The sequence below is a fragment of the Betta splendens genome, chromosome 16 (genome assembly GCF_900634795.4).
Source record: "Betta splendens chromosome 16, fBetSpl5.4, whole genome shotgun sequence".
Lineage (NCBI taxonomy): Eukaryota > Metazoa > Chordata > Actinopteri > Anabantiformes > Osphronemidae > Betta > Betta splendens.
In genome coordinates, this window is record NC_040896.2 from 5,127,076 (window position 1) to 5,145,321 (window position 18,246).

Genomic DNA, 18,246 nt, shown 5'->3' on the forward strand with positions numbered 1-18,246 from the left:
ATTGTTTTTTACTTTGTTGACCTCCCAGAAGTTCTCTTGAAAGTTTTGAAATTATCTTTAGTGAAGTAAACTATAGTAGGTCTACAGTTAGAACATTTGTAATTGTATCACGAACGTCTGTGCAGATCTCTGCATTTTTCCATCTGTCTTGGTTTTTCTTTTCTGAATGTGGATTGTGAGTCAGGTATTTGTCACCCTGTTGAGAAGCAGACTCAGGGGCCAAGATTGAAAAAGACAGAGTATCACGTCTGTGCCTGAGATCGCAAGGGATCCTCAAGAGACAGAGGTCAGGGGGAACCATCAGGATGAAAATGCTGTAGGAGATCTGCTCAGGGAGAGCTAAATTAGGTTGTCTTAAACCCTCCTTAGTGTCCTGAAGGACTGTGAAGGATCTTGTTCGGTCTGTGAACATTCACAGTGCAGCACCATGGGAGCCATCAGAGGCAAGGTAAGAAGACCCAGTCTTGGTCAAGGCCTTGTACACATGAGCAGAGCAGCCTCGTTTTAATTTCTGCTGAGGCTATCAGAGAATGTTCGGTAGATTAACTCTGATAATCTTATGCTGGAAAGAAATGATAGAGATGCAGACTGATTTTTGTGTTAACAGCATAAAGGTTCTACATCATAAGACATGTTTTGAGTTACTAAAAGGAGCCAGTGGATTTAATTAAGACAAACTGCTTTCTCTTGCTGCTGTTCTTCACTTGCCATTGAGCTGGTTTGTTTTCAGTGAGTGTTAAACAAACCAGTTATTCTTTGGGAGTTTTGCAGAGGAGCAAATTCTGTGTAGCATCAATAACTGGATGAATGTTGATAAAGGTTAACCCCACATTTATGTTTGGTTCCTATCTACAGGTGTAAATTTAGGTAATTGTTACATTCCTGTTCATCTAATAACATTAAAATGAAAATGTGTACTGCTTCTGCTTAATAGGGTTTAGTAGCTGTATGAAAGGGAGCGTCTCACCACACTGTCCCAGAGGTCCTGCAGAACTACTCATTCATGCTTACCACAGCTTGCTCTGCCCTACGCACCTCATAATTGAATAATTGGATTAGGACTTATAAAGACATTATATCTAACTCTAGACTCCCGACAGCCTTTGCTCAAGTCAAGAAGGAATTTTTTATTAGTTAATTTACGTGAAACAAAATATTGACGATTCATAAGGTTACATATATTGACTGTCACTCATTTGCCAGGACGCAGAACCACAGACATGCTGGGTCTTTGTACTGTGTCCAGTTAAACGCAGGTTGTGGCATACAGATATCACATTGTTTAGTGTCTACGTACGTTGCTTATCATCAGTACTTCATCAGATGTATTATATTGATATGAACTATTGTTCGTGAACTATTTTGATATACAAAGCTAAAGTGCTCTAAGTACTTTATGGCTTATTGGCTTCATTCTTTAAATGAAACTTGGTCAATTACATAATGATTTATATTGACAGACAATATTAAATGAGTGATGTTTCCTGCAGGCGTCTCTCCTCTCAGGGCTGCTCGTATTCCTGTTGTGTGTCAACTCCTCTCTCTGTCAGAAGGAATATTCTGGATACCACTCAGGTCAGAGTTCCCCCCCCACCAAGCGTGAAATATAAACACAATACTAATATAGTACTGAAAATGTATGATTACATTAAAGGCTTTAAAAGATTATGTCGAATCACTTATTTCACTCAAGAAATTGTAAAGTACAAACGCCCTGGTTTCATTTATTCTTTCAGCCCTCTTGCACTTCACTCACTTTTTCACTGGTGTGCCTCTTGGAAAGCACAGACAGATAATCACATGTGTCCTTAACCTAACAGAAACATATATCAATGTTTCTGTTGGCTCAGGTGAGGACAACATCTATGAGGGCTCCGTGTTGCACCAGTATGATGACCTAGATTCTCCTTACCTGGGTAAGACTAGTGTCCTTCTATGGTTGTTATACATAGATGACTGACTGTCTTTTTGTGTGGAAAAGTCTTGTACCTAAAAAGCTCACAGCTTTAGGCTTAGGTTAGAACGAAAACATCCTACAAGCTATTGCTTGAATGTAGTATTAATTATTGATTCCATCAGACTATCCACCTGAGCCAACTCACAGATATGATGAGGAGCAAGACTATGACCCCTATGGCCCTGCCCCCACCCAGATCACCATGATCACTGACGAGGCCTTCCCTTACGTCACCACCACTGAGTCCCACTATGCCAAGGAGGACACTGAAACCATGCAGGTGGGCTACAGCTGCAGGGTACCTCTTATTTCCCATGAAAAACAGTGCTTATACAGACCTGAGCTTCATTTGCAAAAGGACTTTCACACTTCCCTCCATCAATTTTCAACATTGTGGAAGAAAAAAGCCAAATTTAAGCTGGCATTACAAAATAACAAAGTGTATTTTGTATTGTTTGAAAAGGTCCAGTGAGTGAATTTTACTCTGACTATAATGCCATTGTATATAATTCTGACAAATATTGTAATTTGAGACCTTGTATTGGATGTGTTCACACAAGAGAAATTAGCCAAAATGGGGTTTTATTCACATTCCCTACATTTTAAGTGTCGAGGTTGAATCCCAGCAGACATCCGTCATCCCTCGGCATGTTGCTTTCACACTGGGCCCGATGTAATTTTGTTTTTCAGATCCAGTATTCGGACACAGACTCTGCTGAGGAGTCAGGGGGCGATGCAGCTCTGGGGGAAGAGGGCCCAATAGAGTGCGACTGTGAACCTGGAGAGCCCGGATTTGCTGGCTTTGCGGGACCAAAGGTTCTGACCCACATTATTGCCAGTGTGGAAGCAGCTAAAGTGCAGTGCTCTTCCCGCTGACTATAATAAAAAGTAAAACACAAAGACATCTTCAACAGACAATGCAGTGATTGACCTGGTGGAGGCACTGTTCCTATCTTATATGGCGTCATCCTTACTATTATTGAATCAAATTAAAAAAAAAAAGTATAATGTTTTAAATAAGTACTGCATGTTAGTTTGTTTCTTAATACATTTGATGTTAAGTAGGGAAATGTTTGGATGATTGTGTCCTTAGGTTGGTGAAACACAGGACCAAGAATGTTTACAGTTTTTACTTGAATTAGTTTGTTCTCTTCATAAGGGCTCCCGAGGTCTGCAGGGTAAAACTGGGAAGCCTGGACTTCAAGGCAGAGAGGTAGGAGTCAGAATGTTAGTGTTATGAGCATAGATTCAGTAATAAAGGCTAAATAAAGTAAAAATCAAATGGCTGCCGTAAGTCTAGGTACTTCTGCCACAGAACTCAGTGAGTGTTTTAGTTTATCTATTTTTTAAGGGTCATAAGGGAACCAAAGGAGTTCAGGGCAGAAGAGGAGACCCTGGGCCTGTGGTGAGTAAAGCATCGCTCTTAGAACTAATGTCACAATGTGGGATAACCATGACCTGAATCCCAAAAAGTCCCCACAGATCTTTGTGGTAAACAAAAGCCCTGAATTGGAAATGAAACTAAAACGTTTTTAAACATGAAAATGCCAATAAACCAAGTAATACAAAGGAAAAGTCCAAGTCAGTAATTTAAATAAATGCACCACCACACCAGATGCCAGATTGATTAGGGCTGTAATCTGCTGCATTACACCATTGCCTGTTCAAATTATTTTGCAGCTGAGGTGAGAAGGACATTGAAAATAAGATTATTTTCCATTTTGATCTCCCCTTATTACAGGGTGATGTTGGGCCTGAAGGAGAGGAGGGAGCTTCTGGTTTCTCTGGGGCCCTGGTGAGTTACCCACAGGTCACTGAGATGCTTCACTGGTGGTGCAACTTGGATTATAGAATGTCTTGTGTGCTGGCAACTGCTGTAGGATGTTTCTAAATAATCTTTTTAATGATAGATGTATATATACATGGGAAGGTACCCTTATAATTATCTCCATAATTACCTCCTGTTATTGTCAGGGAGAACCTGGAGTTCCGGGAGACCCAGGCGAAGCTGGACAGCTGGGTGTAAAGGTAAACACAAGCTTAGCACTCGCACAGGAGGAAATACCGTCCCTGCCTGTTTGAAGATGTCGTTTTCTATCTTGTTGATAGGGTGACATTGGTACGGACGGACCCAGCGGAGGAGTCGGAGCTCCTGGTGAGCCTGTAAGGAAACAGCTGCATCTCAGCCATGTGATGCACATGGATTTATCTCATTTGCCTCTTATTGCATAGACATATAACTAAAAGACAGTTATGACACATCTTCATGTGGCACCTGTTCCTCTGGCTTGTTGTTGTTGTTTGACACATGTGGGTCAGATTCAGAAAGTGACGTGAAGCAAAGTGCCATGACAACAAAATTAAAAAAGAGTTTTAAAAAAGAGTTCTTGTAAACCTATACGATGGTGTGAAGATAAGAGAATAAAGGGCTGCTGAAAGGTTAAAGAGGAAAGATCACAAACACATTCTTTTCTAGCGTAAGTGTGCAGGTACAACAACTCTCTGGCTCCCAGCATTGAAGTCAGGCTTGCCTGCAGCTGGGGATACAGGTCTTGTTTCTGCTAGAAATTACCAACACATCCTTTTTCCTTGCATTCATCCCACGTGGCAGACCGAAAGACACAGAAACAAGGCTGGTGGTGAATTCAGGGTTTACCAGTTGGCAACGCTGATGCAACCGATTCACCAGATTAAACTCCCTCCATGTGTGTTTTGCTGCTAATTAGTCTGCTGTATTAGCATTTTATATTTGTCTGCCACTTTACCATTAATGATGAAGTTAGCATCTTGATTTTCCTATTATGTAATAATATTGAAAATTTCAATTTAATTATTTTCAGTATCAATAAAAGGAGTTGATTTTTAAGTTTTGTATTGTCTCAGGGCCGGCGTGGGGATCCAGGACCTACAGGATCAAAGGGAGGTAACGGTAAAAAGGTAAACAACAGCCTTGTCAAATTTTTATTTGTGTATATAATTTTTTTTCTCCAGTAAATAAGTTGTTTCTCTGCCTAATACTTATAAATAGTGTTAAGAATTTTATGATTTCAAACCAGATGAATCTATTTTTTTTCCGTCTGTTTAGGGAGCTCGAGGAGGCCAAGGAAAAGGGGGACATCAGGGCCGAGTAGGACAGAAGGTGACACGTACTGAAGTTGTTCCATCAGAGCAAAATTTATAACCTTCTCATGATTGCAATTAATTTAGAAACTGGGTTGCCTTCAGTGTCAGTCCCACTGCTGTTTAGGCTTCCAGACACTCTTTAAGCTTAAGTAAAGGTGACACCCGATTTCTTTTCTCCCAAAGGGGCAGACAGGGGCACCTGGATTCGCAGGGGATGTTGGCGAGAGAGGCTACAATGTGAGAATGAACCTTACTTATCATCTTCACCAGCAACAGCAATTTTTAAATACCCATTTGCTCTTGTGTCATTTAATTCAAACATGACAGATCATAGATTTTTCCTTTTTAAAGTAATTTCACAATGTGATGGTAAATATTTTGTCGACAGCTGCAAGTAACTGCACATTTTAACAAAATCCTGCAGCCAATGTGACAACTCATTGATTTACTTGGCTGTTTGACTTTTAATTTGACTTAAGTGCCGATTCAAGTGAGTGGAGCACAGCCTCTGAAATGTTTTAGCTTTAGTCTCTATTCTATTTCTTATATTCATGTTTCCATCATTCACTCATTTAGGGATATTCTGGGCAACCAGGAGGCATCGGACCAGTGGGAGCAAAGGTACAATCACACCTGCAACAATTTAACACCTGCATTTCACTCTATTCTTGTGTGAGACCTTGTGTTAAGGTTACTAATTCCTAATGACAGCACCCAAGCTGTGAGGGAGCCTGTCCTGCTGTGTCTGCTTGCTGTAAGACAATTTAACAGAGATTTTGTTTTGTTTTTTATTGTTATAACGTAAAATAAGGAAACACTTATGTGTCGGCTTGTAAAATGCTTGGTTGTAAAACATGAGTAGCCAGTGTTGAGTCAAACACAGTTGAGTGTTATATACTCCATCTCCATCCAGCTTCATATCACAACTTGCAACAACTCAGAACAATGTTCTATATCCTTCTCTGATTAGCAAAAGCCCCCAGGGGCCTCCAGCCCACCTGCACTTATCTGGTCTGTCAGTTAGTCTCTGTTACCCTCTGCTTCTTCATAATACTTGAGTGACGAGCAGTGCAGCTGCTTTAGCTTTCACCATGAACCGGACACGTCTCATCTGAAGTGACATTCAAGTCTCTAAAGTAAGGAACAGAAGTATTTGAACATCCTGCGATTTTGCAAATTCACCCACTTTGAAATTATGGAGGGGTCTGAAATTCACATTGTAGGTTCATTCCCACTCTTAGTGAAAGAATAAAAAAGGAAATATTAGGAAATCAAATTGTATTGTTTTAAAAAATTGTATTTGTCTTGCACTGCGGAACATAAGTATTTCAACACCTGATAAATGGCAATAATTCTGGCTCTCAAAGACCTGTTACTGTGCCTTGAAAAAGTCCACCTCTACTCCACTTATTAAGCTAAATTAGTAGCACCTGGGCTCTTCCCTGTGCAAGTCATCACATGTCCAGGCCCATCTGAAGTTTGCCAAAGACCATCTAGATGATCCAGAGGAGGCATGAGCGAAAGTCATGTGGTCAGATGAGACCAAAATAGAACATTTTGGTCTAAACTTTACTCGTCGTGTTGGGTTGAAAAAGAGAGATGAGTTGCTTCCCAAGAACACCATCCCTACTGTGAAGCATAGGGGTGGTAACATGGAGGTGCTTTTCTGCCAAGGGGACAGGACGTCTGCACTGTATTAAGGAGAGGATGAATGGGGCCATTTATTGTGAAATTCTGAACAACAACCTCCTGCCCTCAGTCAGAGCACTGAAGATGGGTCATGACTGGGTCTTCCAACATCTCAAGCCTGGACAGATTGTCAGTCCATCACAGGGACATACATAGAGATACCCAACGCACTCACACTACCTATGGTCTGAGTGCTCGTCTTTGTACTGTGGAGAAAACTTTTTTGTGCTTAAATAGTTTAAAGGCAATTGTTGGCACACGACAGTATCACAAGCTTAATATTGCCATTCTGTCTAACCTTGTTTTCTATCTAGCCATAGCTTTAATGTATTTATTGTGTTGCAGGGCGGTAGAGGCCAGGACGGCATCCCAGGCAGTGACGGTGATCCCGGTGAAGATGTGCGTTCTTTACGTCTCTACAGTCTGTGTTTACTCATGTTCTACGAGCCTCCTGTTATGAGTGAGGTTTCTCTTCACAGGGTCCTAAAGGGGTTCCGGGGCTGATGGGAGAACCTGGACTATTTGGTACCAAGGTAACAGACACATTGGCTCTCACTGGACACACTCGGACAGATCAAATAAGATTGTTTGAGTCACATTTGTGTTATAGGCAGGACTGCAAGAAGTCAGCAGTTCAGCAACTTTGCTGTTATCCTGTACTGTAGTAAACGATAGACTAACATTAAAGTTTGTTTGTGCTGTGTGATAGTGTTATTAATCAATTCCATTTTCAGGGCAGTAAAGGTGATCGTGGAGTGAGGGGACCTCGAGGCAGACTGGGAGCTGGGGTGAGTGAGACACAGACTGATTTGGCTGTAACGCATTCCCAGTCTTAATTCTGTACCTGACTACACTGACTCCAAGCTGATTGGAGCCACCTATCAAATGAGAACAGGGCACGAAGATGATAAAGTTCCAACAGAGATGGACCATGTTTGAATCTGTCCCACCACCTCATTGGTGTGTACTAGTTTTGGTTTGCAGATTTAGGAAAACCTTTTTCTTTCGCATGTTCTCTGCATCTTTACCATCTTTAAACTGAATAGAAAATGAACTGAAACTGAGGACGAAGTAGGGAAAGTCATTTTCTGTTTTCGCTTGAAGAGAACAAGGAGGCCCTTGTAAGGACAAGAGAACAAAGACCATAGACTCCACTTGTCGAGCAAATCAATGTTGTGTCTGTCTGCTTAAAATACATTTGTGCAGTTAAACTCCTAACTTCTCTTTAGATACATAAAAAAGGGAAAGTGAATTATATTTTCACCATCAAGTCCATTTTAAATCGAAACATGATAAATAAATGATCAACTCGATAAACAAATGTTGAAGTAAACCATGAGGCTGTGACTGTGTTTGCTCATTCGTTGTGTGTGATGTTTCTAAACATGACCTGAAACAGAACAAGACCAGAACCAGCCACACTGACAATGCAACAAAACAGACAAAAAAATAGCAAGAATGGTCAGTTGTGAATAACAATGAATTAAATATGGAGTTGTATAAGATGCATCATCTAAAACATCTGTTTCTTGCAGCTTTAGAAATTTTCCATTAAAATATTTTTTATTATCAGGAGGTTGTTTCAATACAATCATGGTCAGAAATTACATTAATAAAAGGAGGAAGTACTGGACAGGTCTGTGGTGACTGTGAAACCTACTTTTTTGGCTGGATTGCAGAAACTGGAACTGAATGTAAATGTTTATTGACATTTCAAGACAAACTCACTGTAATACAATCCGACTGTGACATGACGATAGTTTATTGATACTATGAAGAAATAAAAATTTTTTGAATTTATTAAAATAAAATAAAAAACATCTGCTCATAGAAGACATGAACATGCACAAGGTCCTCAAAAGATATACAACTTTGGATTTGATACTAATTCATGCAATAATCACATCTATTGAGTGATCTTTTCTTGTTTGTCTGCCCACCAGGGGTCTGAAGGAGAGCGAGGAGATGCTGGAGTACCAGGGAAACCTGGAGCCAAGGGCCTGCAGGGCCAGATAGTGTGTACACAACACAACACAAAGTCACCTTTAAGCTAAGCGTGAGGTGGTTGATCAGACACAATGTAACTTCATTACGACTCTCCAGTGACACACATCCCCTCCTCAAACCACCTTAGCCGTGTCCCCACTCATGTAGCAACTAGTGTCATGAAGTCTGTTGTTCATCCATGAGTAATGGATGTTATGGTTTTCCTCTAGGGGGCTAAAGGTGAGACAGGACTGGATGGCGAGAAGGTGAGGTCTCTACTAAAGGTCTCAATCCAGACTTGTCGCGGTCTCCACATTCACTGTAAATGTGTGAAGCTTTTGAGTAACTGGCACAGTAAAAGTTCACCAGTTCATTGCTACTGAATGAACTTATGAAATGTTTTCCTAACTGACCCCAAAAACTGATGACACTGCTTCGACTGTGCTGGGTTGAGAATGAATCTAGCGATCTGACAGAGTAAAATAGTTCTGGCTTTAAACTTGTCATACTTCGCCGCCAGGTTTTTCCCCTGGTTCTGCCCACAGTCTGAAACATACTGAGAGTTCCCCCTTTGGGCAGCTGCTACTGTTGCAACTTGTTTGTGTTCTGTTTTGAAGCTCTTTATTCTTCTGCAATTTTTATATTCATCCTAATGTCACTCTAGAACTTCCTGTCTCATCATGTCTTTGCTCCTGCCAGGGTGCAGCAGGAAAGAAGGGCTTGAAAGGCCTCAGGGGACAAAAGGTAAATTCACCTGTTGACCATCATCATACTTCCTCTTTTCACACATGCTTTGTTTTCTTCACTGGTTATATTATTCCTTTCAGGGAACCGTGGGTGAGCGTGGAGACAAAGGACAGGTGGGTATTATTATTTCAGCATTACGTCACACAAAACTAGCACATGTTGCATTTGAGTTTTTAGTAAACTCGGATACAGGAGGAACAATATGGTTTTTGGTCTGGTTGTGGAACGCTGGACCAGCTTTGTAACCTCAGTAGGGTGCTTGAGGGTTAGTGGGAGTTTGCCAAAACGGTCTACATGTGTTTTGTGGACTTGGAGAAGGCATCCTGTGGGGGGTGTGCCGAGTATGGAGTCCAAGCCTCTTTGCTAAGGGCTGTTCAGTCTCTGTACAGTCTTAGCAGGAGCTTGATTCGCATTGCCGGCAGTAAGTCAGACTTGTTCCCGGTGCATGTTGGACTTGCCCTTTGTCACCAGTTCTGTTCATTATTTTTCTGGACAGAATTTTAGGCACAGCAAAGGACCGGAGAGGGTCTGGTTTGGGGACCACAGGATTGCTTCTCTGCTTTTTGCAGATGATGTTTTCCTGTTGGCTTCATCAGGCCAGGACATTCAGCGTGTGCTGGGGCGGTTTGCAGCTGAGTGTGAAGCGGCTGGGATGAGAATCAGTTCCTCCAAATCTGAGGCCATGGTTCTCGACCGGAAAAAGGTGGCTTGCTTTCTCCAGGTTGGAGGAGAGTTCCTGCCCCAAATGGAGGAGTTCAAGTATCTTGGGGTCTTGTACACGAGTCAGGGAAGGAAGGAGCGTGAGATTGACAGATGGATCGGTGCGGCAGCTGCAGCAATGTGGTCGGTGTACCGGTCCATCGTGGTGAAGAGGGAGCTGAGCCGAAAGTGAAAGCTCTCAATTTACCGATCAGTCTATGTTTCTACCCTCACCTATGGTCATGAACTTTGGGTCATGACCCAAAGGGCAAGATCACGGGTACAAGCGGCCTAAATGAGCTTCCTTTGTAGGGTGGCTGGGCGCTCTCTTAGAGATAAGGTGAGGAGCTCTGTCACCCGGGAGGAGCTCAGAGTAGAGTTGCTGCTCCTCCACATCGAGAAGAACCAGTTGAGGTGGCTCGGGCATCTGGTTCGAATGCCTCCCTGGGGAGGTGTCCTGGGCATGTCCCATGAGTAGGAAGACCCAGGACACCCTGGGTGGGTGGGTGGGTGGGTGGATGGATGGATGGATGGATGGATGGATGGATGGATGGCACAAAGACATTGTGTCATGGAGCTGGCTGTGTGGATGAGTTCAGTTGTCTTATAAATGATTATTATTGTTGTTTTAAAGTTTTAGTATTGAAACAGCTTCAGCAGTTTGACAGGTTTCACACAGTTAAAATCTTGATTTAAAGTACATGACAATAAATATGAGACGAATGTGAACAGCAATTTAACCTCGTTCTTCTACAGCGTGGACCAAAAGGTGCGGTGGGCCCCGAGGGTCTTCCCGGACATGTGGGACCGCCGGGTGTCCCAGGGACCAGAGGAGAGAGAGGTCCCATTGGTGACCCAGGCATTAAAGGCCTGACTGGACCCAAAGGAGTTCAGGGACCTTCTGTGAGTAACTCTGTGATTGTCTTTTAAACTGATCTTCTGCTCAACGGCAGAACTTAAGGCTAGTTTTATCCCTCCATTGTCTTCTAGAGTCACTTTGCTGTTTGTACTTAGCTATAGGACATTTTTAGAAATATGACAACAGGCAGGAAACGAAGGAGACACAACCTGTGGGTTTCTCTCCTGCAGGGTCCTGGTCTGACTGATGAGCAAGTCCTGCAGCTCTGCAAAGTTGTGGTCGCGACCCAGGTCTCCCAGTATGCCGCCTCCATTCAGGCCAAGTGCTCGCAGGGTTGCCCCATCAACAATCGAACGCTCATTGGGCACCCGGGAGTCCAGGGGCCAGCAGGACCACCAGGCAAACGTGTGAGTTCTAGATCTCCTAACATCAACATCATCCCATTCTCTGTCTTCCATAAACGTGCACAAACAAAATTAAGTACCCACAAACAAACTTGAAAACTGAGGAGTATATTATTGTGTACTATGGTAGAGCCCTGTTACATTAAACAAGGTCGATTATCTGTCTCTGACTTAGGGTAAAGCAGGAAAAGCCGGTACAAAAGGAGCCAGAGGTGTTCAAGGTGACAGAGGGTTGGAGGGGCAGAAGGGAGCGCCTGGTGACACAGGTGAGATCAAACTTTCATGCTGTGCTCATGTAGATGTGCCCATGTTTAACAAGCCTCCCTGTAGTTCATATCTGAAACATCTTAAACAAAAACGCAAGGGCCAACATTCATTCCAGTGTCAGTGTGCTTATGAAAGGTAGATGGTGAAAGGTTCAGTAGTTCATTACTCTGGTTTTGTGCAAAGGTCAAAAGGGACCTAAAGGTGTTTCAGGCCATCCAGGTAAAGGTCTGTCAGGACTTGATGGACCACAAGGCATCAGAGGTATAACACTCACTCATATTCAAAACAAGAATTAGGCTCACCTCTGATTATTTATATTTAGCTCTTTTCAGTTACTTTTGCCATCGCACCTTCTAATTTCCTCTGCTCAGGTTTGCCAGGTTACCCAGCAGAGCCCATGAATGGCATGGACGGACCTCGGGGTCTCCGTGGTTTCCCTGGTCCACTGGGCATCACTGGAATGGTCGGGGTGGCAGGTGTTCCTGGGTTTTGTGAAGCACGGGACTGCAGCATTCATGCTCCAGTGACACGCAAAGAGCAGGGTTTAGTGAAAGGACCTGTAAGTTCAAAGATCTGATGCTTAACTTGAGCAGTGACACATTTTAAGCGTTTGTCAGAGAGTTGATGTATTCTCTACTGATTTTAGAGGATATTACAACTATAACAGATAAAACAATTTGTTTAAAAGCTAAACATCACATCGTCCTTAACTGGCACCTAAAATGTCAGTGGACCATGTCTCGTACTAGCATAATAAAACAGCAGTTCTCCTTCTGTGCTGAATAGAGATTAGGGAAACATTAGGCATTTGGTGGATTTTCACCTGTTGAATCCAAACTTTACATTTTTCATGTTTTCGTTAGTGGTTCTTATCAAAACACCAAACATCCCCCCACTGACCCTTCCTCTCCTTTAGCTTTGTTTTTCTTTCCAAAGTAATTACATAAAAAATCTAAAAATAATAATATAATGTAAATAATATGTAAAATATCTTAATTACATGTACTTTTCTCTGAAATTAAAATTAAATTGTTGGCTGTTTTTAATTTGAGCTGTCATTGACTGTGCTTTAAATTCTGTCTGTCCGTCACTTCAGTGAACTTTAAGTCATGGCACAGAAACACATTTATACAAAGTTTACAGCATATAAGTAAAAAGACCAGCGCAACATAGGTCCTACATTATTGCAGGATAAATACAAATGACTGACAAATTCAGTACAGACACTAATACAAATGTTCACAGTTGGCATTTCGCTGTACTCCACCAAATATTTGATCCGTTAATACGATAAAAATCGATACAGGGAAATGCATTTGAGCTTGAAAGAAAAAAACTGTTTTCAAGCCAAAAGACAACAAAATGCAGGTTATGTTGACAGTTTGTGTAGTAATGCTAAGGACTTTTGGTTTTACTTGGAGGTTATTTAAAGGAATTACTCAGTGCTCCTACAGAAACGTTTACAGGTAAAATGTAAAAATCAATCCTAAGAGGACAAACATGTAGAGAATCAATATAGTTTTATACTCATCCGCTTCTGACATGTGCTTACTATTTACTGTTTTTCAAATAAATAGAAGACACAGATTTAATACACAGATGAAACCATGAGCATCTGAAGCACCACAGACATTAGTCTTGTGCTTTATATTCTGTTCAATTTTGTCCAATATTAATAAATAATAATCAACTGGCTGATGAAATAAGCAGCCGTTACAGTGTCACTAGGGCTGAGACAGACGGAAACAGCTTTAGAATTGAATAGGATAGAATAGCCTTGATTGTCATTGTACAACATGTATACACTGGCTCCAGCCCCACAACTTAATCTTATGGTGTGTTCGTCTGGACGTACTGTATGTGTATGCACAATCATATATTACAGCACTTCAATGTGCACCTCTCAGCATACAGTAAACAGAGGGAAAGACGCTTGAACCGACATAACTTCACATTGAAACACTTCACTTCAACTTCAAAGCAGTTTTCTTGGCAGAGCATCTCCTTCACAAAGCCTCCACTGATCACCACAGTGACCAACGAAGCAGTAGATGAAACAACTGTGGAACACAAACGTCAGTAAACCAGTTGGTTCGACTCAGTCTAGGAAATCCAATATCCACATCTGCCCTCGTGCAGAAACTCGAACAAGACATTCTGTTCATAGAGACTGATGCAAAGTGTTCCCCAGCACAGTGCAGAACAGTGAAGAACAAGACTGGAGCCAACTCACTGCATTTCCCAACGCTCATTCAGGCTTGCAGTGTGCTTTACCTTGTTTGGACACAGTCAGGTTATGAAGCCACTAACAATATATATGAGGATTCAGTTCACAGAAATCCTCAACAGTACCTAAAGACCCAGCCTGACGTCCCGCTACGCCGACAGAGACACAGGACATGGTTGACTTTGGTAGCAGATTTGTTTCCACACTCATTTTCATCTCCTGTAGAAATGACTTAAATTCATACTTTCTACTTTGCCTTCCTTATTTAACAGTTGGTCTGGCAAAGATAACCCCTAAACAGCAGCTGAAGGTAGAAAGACCTAAACACAGTGGACACTGTGGCTATGTTTACATGCATGCAGGCGTCCAACCTCATCTCGCCTCCTTCGAGCTCCTCGTAGGGAACCGTGCTGCTTGTTTACCACCGTTACCAGAGTAGGCAAAAGTCTGCAATGACAGAACACAAACCCTGAATTCACACACACATGGTTTGGTTTCGACACATCGATGTGCATCTACTGTGTCGGTAGCTGCTGTCACAGCCTTGGCTGAACTGGAGGGCAGAGCTTCTGCAGCAGCAAAAGGTGGGGCTGCTCTTCATCACCTCAGAGCTTCCCCTCACAGATTCAGCAGCAGCTTATAAAGGCCAACAAGACACGTTTCAACGTTGTGATCTTCAGTTTTAAAATGCAAGAGAAGAATTTTGGATTTTTTTTCTTGATCTGTGCTGTGTAAACAGTGTGTAATTACTCTAATGTAAACGAGTGCGTCACTCAGGAATTTCCTACCTTGTCAGGCAATATTCTTAAGTTCCTGTTTCAGGCTGGGAAACCACCTCTGTCATGGAAAGCACGGGGAAATCCCAGCGGCTTTTACTTTCGCTGCATCGTTATTACTTTTCTGTTTTTTAGATAATATTTTACAGAGTTTTAATAGTGGGTTACAGACGTGGTGCTGGTGACGTCATCGAGGAGCTCCGCGTTTTATTGACGCGTCAACAGAGGTCAACAACACAATATGAAGATGTATGCTTAAGGACAAATGCTACTTCACGACTCACTGTAAAACATCACATCCAAAAAAACACAAGTCAACAACTACTTAATAAAACAAATCAGTATAAACGCTCAGGGGGTAATCATTTCACGCGTCATTGTCTCCTCATCAGACTCATCTTAGAAAAGAAAAAACGGAAGGGGAGGAGCTTTAGTTTCGCTTTAGAGACTTAAATACTGCAGTTTGGTTTCTGGCTACTTGACCGAGCTTTAGAAACATCATCATCATCATGACTGCGAACTTTCTGGGCGTCGTTGTGCTGGTGTCTCTGTGTAAGTAAACTTGAATCATAAACTCTGAACCCGTTTCTCTTACTCTGATGTGCTGTAGCTTTACTTACTGACACGAGCCTTACTGGCCTATGCTGCTGTCCAGGTGTGCATTTGGCGCCAGGTGAGGTCGTCAAAAAAGAAGCGACGCACGTAAAGTCAGTGACTGGAGCCGACACGTCACTGCAGTGCACCGTAGAACACAAGCCCGGGGTCCGATACAGAGCCGTGAGGTGGTACAAGGTAAACCCGGTTTCGTCCCGTTGTACAAAGTACTTCAACCACCTCGAGACATAGGAAAGTAAAACTTGTCCTCCGCTCATTTGCCAAATCACAAGTTAAATAACGTGATATGGCGCTAAAAACTTTATGTAAAATATAGCTTATAAAAAATGTAGCTTATAAAATAAGTAACATAATAACATGATGATGATAATTATATGATGAGATTAGATAGATTAGATTAGGTGCAGCAATTATACCTGTATTATGTACTGTAAAACACTAACAAATTAAATGAGTGCAAAAACAGACATGAAGGACTTTAGGCCTAACATGTTGTGTTGTTCTCATCATTTGGTTCAAACGGCAAAGAAAAAATACACATAAATGTTCACCAGTAGTATCCAAAACCTGAAGCATTGTTTTCATTTATTTTGTTTTATGGACAACCTTCAGATAAGATCATTAAATGTGTGAGCTTTAAATTTGTGCATGAGTGCAGATGCTGTTTTGCTCCCAGCAACCTAACATAGCCATTTCTGAGGCTAAAGCTTTGCTCCTGCTTCTGCTGTAGGTCCAAGCGGCTCCGGCGCCTCGTCTCAACGGCCTTCTGACCAGAGACCTGAGCAACTGCACCACCAGGAGGTACCGTGGCGTAGAGCGCGAGGTACAGCTGAAGGGAGAATCGCTCAGCCTCTTCCTTCCCAACATTACGTGCAACGACGGCGGCATGTACGAATGTCACCTGGTGGCACATGTGGGAGAGCAGAATAGGGAGGGACGGGTTCTGCTTACTGTTACAGGTAAACACCAAAGCTGGATTCTCCAAGGTTTCCATTTACTGTTATATAATAACTTTATTCCCTTCTTATTTCCAGACTGTCCTGAAAAAGTTGCTCAGCAGCCGGTGACAGATACCTACCTGGTGGTTCTGGCTTCAGCTGTGCTGATGCTGGCGCTGCTGATCTTCCTCATAAGCTATGTACGTAGCAAACTAGACATCAACACACATAATTCATCACTGCAGAACAAAAAGGTTGCTGTGGATTTAACAAACAACAAGCACAGTTGGTTTTCATGAGTTCAGTGTGAACTAAACATAGTTCCCATGTCTCCACCTCAGGGCAGCCTGAAGAACATCCTCAAAGACAAAAGAGGGGCGATGAAGACACAGGTTGTGCTGGACGCGCCTCTTCAGTCTCTTCACAAAAAGGACCTGATGTCTATCTACACTCTGGGTCCAAAAACATCCACCGTGAAGCATGTGTGCGTTTGAAGCCAGAGCAGAAGAACGAGTAATAAGAAAGGCAGAGCCTGGTCCAATCACAACGAAAGACCTGGACTCGAAATCCATTTAAATCACATTCAGCCTTTATTAAATGATGTTCAACTGGGGACAAGCTCAAACATGGAATAAGAGTCAGGATTGTCAGATGCCACTGGATCAGGACCCGGTGCCCTGTGCCTCAGAGGGCAGAGCGAGCTGTGACCACTCAGAACAGTCAGAATTGGACCGTGGTCAGTGGGATGCAGCTACACTGCCTCTGTGTGCAGGGGTGAATGGACACAGATGGACGGGGCCCCTTTTGTTTAACTCTTTTGCTACAGTGTCTTAAACTAATGAGCTGCTGTTTTAGAGGCTTTACTGTACTTGTTATGTTTTATACGTTTATATGATATTTATAATATACATTATATGGTAATTGGTCCATGCTTTAAACACTCATTCCAGGATCCAAAGCACTAGTTTTTTCATTCACCCATCCACTCTCACATTCACACTCCAATGCCAGCAGCTGCCATGCACCGCCGCTCGCTTGAAGCACCAGGAACAACTTGGGATTCAGTGTCTTGCCCAAGGATACCATGGCAGGGGCAACCTTGCAGCTACCAACTGCACTATTGCTGTCCCTTTAACATACATATATGTATTTTAAAGCTCTTCAGTTCACTGAAGAGATTCCAGCTTCACTGGGTTTGTTGAGTCTGGTTCTGAATGTATGTAGAAATCAGTGTAAATGTTTGTTTTGTGACATTTCGGTCTCAGCTAAATTCAGGTTGGTTCTGTCTTTATTGATTCTTGTATAATGTGCTGCATCAAAGCTGATCACAGCTGCACAATGAAGCGAGTGTGTGATACACAAGGGAAGTGAACCTTTTAAAAGCAGAAGCGTCATGTGAGAGCTGACAAATAAGTGACACGAGGGAAACTCCCAAAACAAATCTCCCCTCGGTGATAAAGCATGGATGACGTTAGTGTTGTGTTGCTGCAGTACAAGTTGGAAAATATAAAAATGGAAACAGTATCTACCATTTTCATGTTTGATTTTTAGCTGTGCAGTTTCTTGAAGGTTGTTTGACTGTTTCTTACTTAACAAGACATTTTTTTAACTTTGCGGTGAAGCTTTATTCTAGAATCTGGAGGTGTAGCTCACACCTCACTGTAGCTGTAACTGTGTCGCCCACATGTTTTAATTTCGTTGGCTGTGTTTTACATCAACCTGCACATCAGCATCAAAACTCACAAGACCGGTTGCGGTTCAGTTAGGGGAGGAAGTGAAAAAAATGGCTTATTTTTTGGTCTTTCTTTTCTATAAACATGGTTAAAGGTCACAGCTACATGACACATGTTTCGGATCCATGTGAATAAAACCTTTCTTTTGGTTTATCGCGTTCTAATGTGGTTTAGTCTACATATTTGCATAGGCTACACAAACTGACGTTGGAATAAAACGTGCAAG

The 18,246-nt window shown here is 42.2% G+C and overlaps 2 protein-coding genes across 4 annotated transcripts; both read left to right on the top strand.

Annotated features, from left to right (window-relative positions):
- The first annotated feature begins 145 nt into the window (after positions 1–145).
- zgc:113232 (uncharacterized protein LOC541546 homolog) lies at positions 146–12,789 on the top strand. Of its 3 annotated transcripts, XM_029129830.3 has the most exons (27): positions 146–286; positions 370–448; positions 1,491–1,575; positions 1,851–1,916; positions 2,080–2,237; positions 2,648–2,773; positions 3,117–3,170; positions 3,309–3,362; positions 3,699–3,752; positions 3,932–3,985; positions 4,067–4,120; positions 4,841–4,894; positions 5,043–5,096; positions 5,264–5,317; positions 5,657–5,701; positions 7,115–7,168; positions 7,249–7,302; positions 7,504–7,557; positions 8,713–8,784; positions 8,986–9,021; positions 9,455–9,499; positions 9,583–9,615; positions 10,958–11,104; positions 11,291–11,467; positions 11,640–11,730; positions 11,915–11,992; positions 12,103–12,789. In XM_029129830.3, exons 2-27 carry the CDS (start codon positions 428–430, stop codon positions 12,306–12,308), a joined length of 1,980 nt encoding a protein of 659 aa, XP_028985663.1. In that variant the 5' UTR covers positions 146–286; positions 370–427; the 3' UTR covers positions 12,309–12,789. The 3 variants fall into 3 exon arrangements, with proteins under 3 accessions (XP_028985663.1, XP_028985662.1, XP_028985664.1); XM_029129829.3 differs by lacking the exon at positions 146–286 and having other exon boundaries at positions 313–448; XM_029129831.3 differs by lacking the exons at positions 146–286; positions 370–448 and having other exon boundaries at positions 1,045–1,575; positions 2,154–2,237.
- Positions 12,790–15,156: 2,367 nt separating this feature from the next.
- On the top strand, positions 15,157–18,171 carry LOC114843197 (CD83 antigen). The gene is made up of 5 exons (XM_029129500.3): positions 15,157–15,286; positions 15,390–15,526; positions 16,080–16,308; positions 16,384–16,487; positions 16,629–18,171. Exons 1-5 carry the CDS (start codon positions 15,244–15,246, stop codon positions 16,779–16,781), a joined length of 666 nt encoding a protein of 221 aa, XP_028985333.1. The 5' UTR covers positions 15,157–15,243; the 3' UTR covers positions 16,782–18,171.
- The last annotated feature ends 75 nt before the right edge of the window (positions 18,172–18,246 follow it).

Coding starts and splice junctions, on each gene's coding strand:
- LOC114843197 (XM_029129500.3), top strand. CDS start 15,244: ATGACTGCGAACTTTCTGGGCGTCGTTGTGCTGGTGTCTCTGT. Junction 15,527..16,079: donor GAGCCGTGAGGTGGTACAAG/GTAAACCCGGTT, acceptor CTTCTGCTGTAG/GTCCAAGCGGCTCCGGCGCC. Junction 16,488..16,628: donor TGATCTTCCTCATAAGCTAT/GTACGTAGCAAA, acceptor TCTCCACCTCAG/GGCAGCCTGAAGAACATCCT.
- zgc:113232 (XM_029129830.3), top strand. CDS start 428: ATGGGAGCCATCAGAGGCAAG. Junction 5,097..5,263: donor AGGGCCGAGTAGGACAGAAG/GTGACACGTACT, acceptor TTTCTCCCAAAG/GGGCAGACAGGGGCACCTGG. Junction 11,993..12,102: donor TGGACCACAAGGCATCAGAG/GTATAACACTCA, acceptor TCCTCTGCTCAG/GTTTGCCAGGTTACCCAGCA.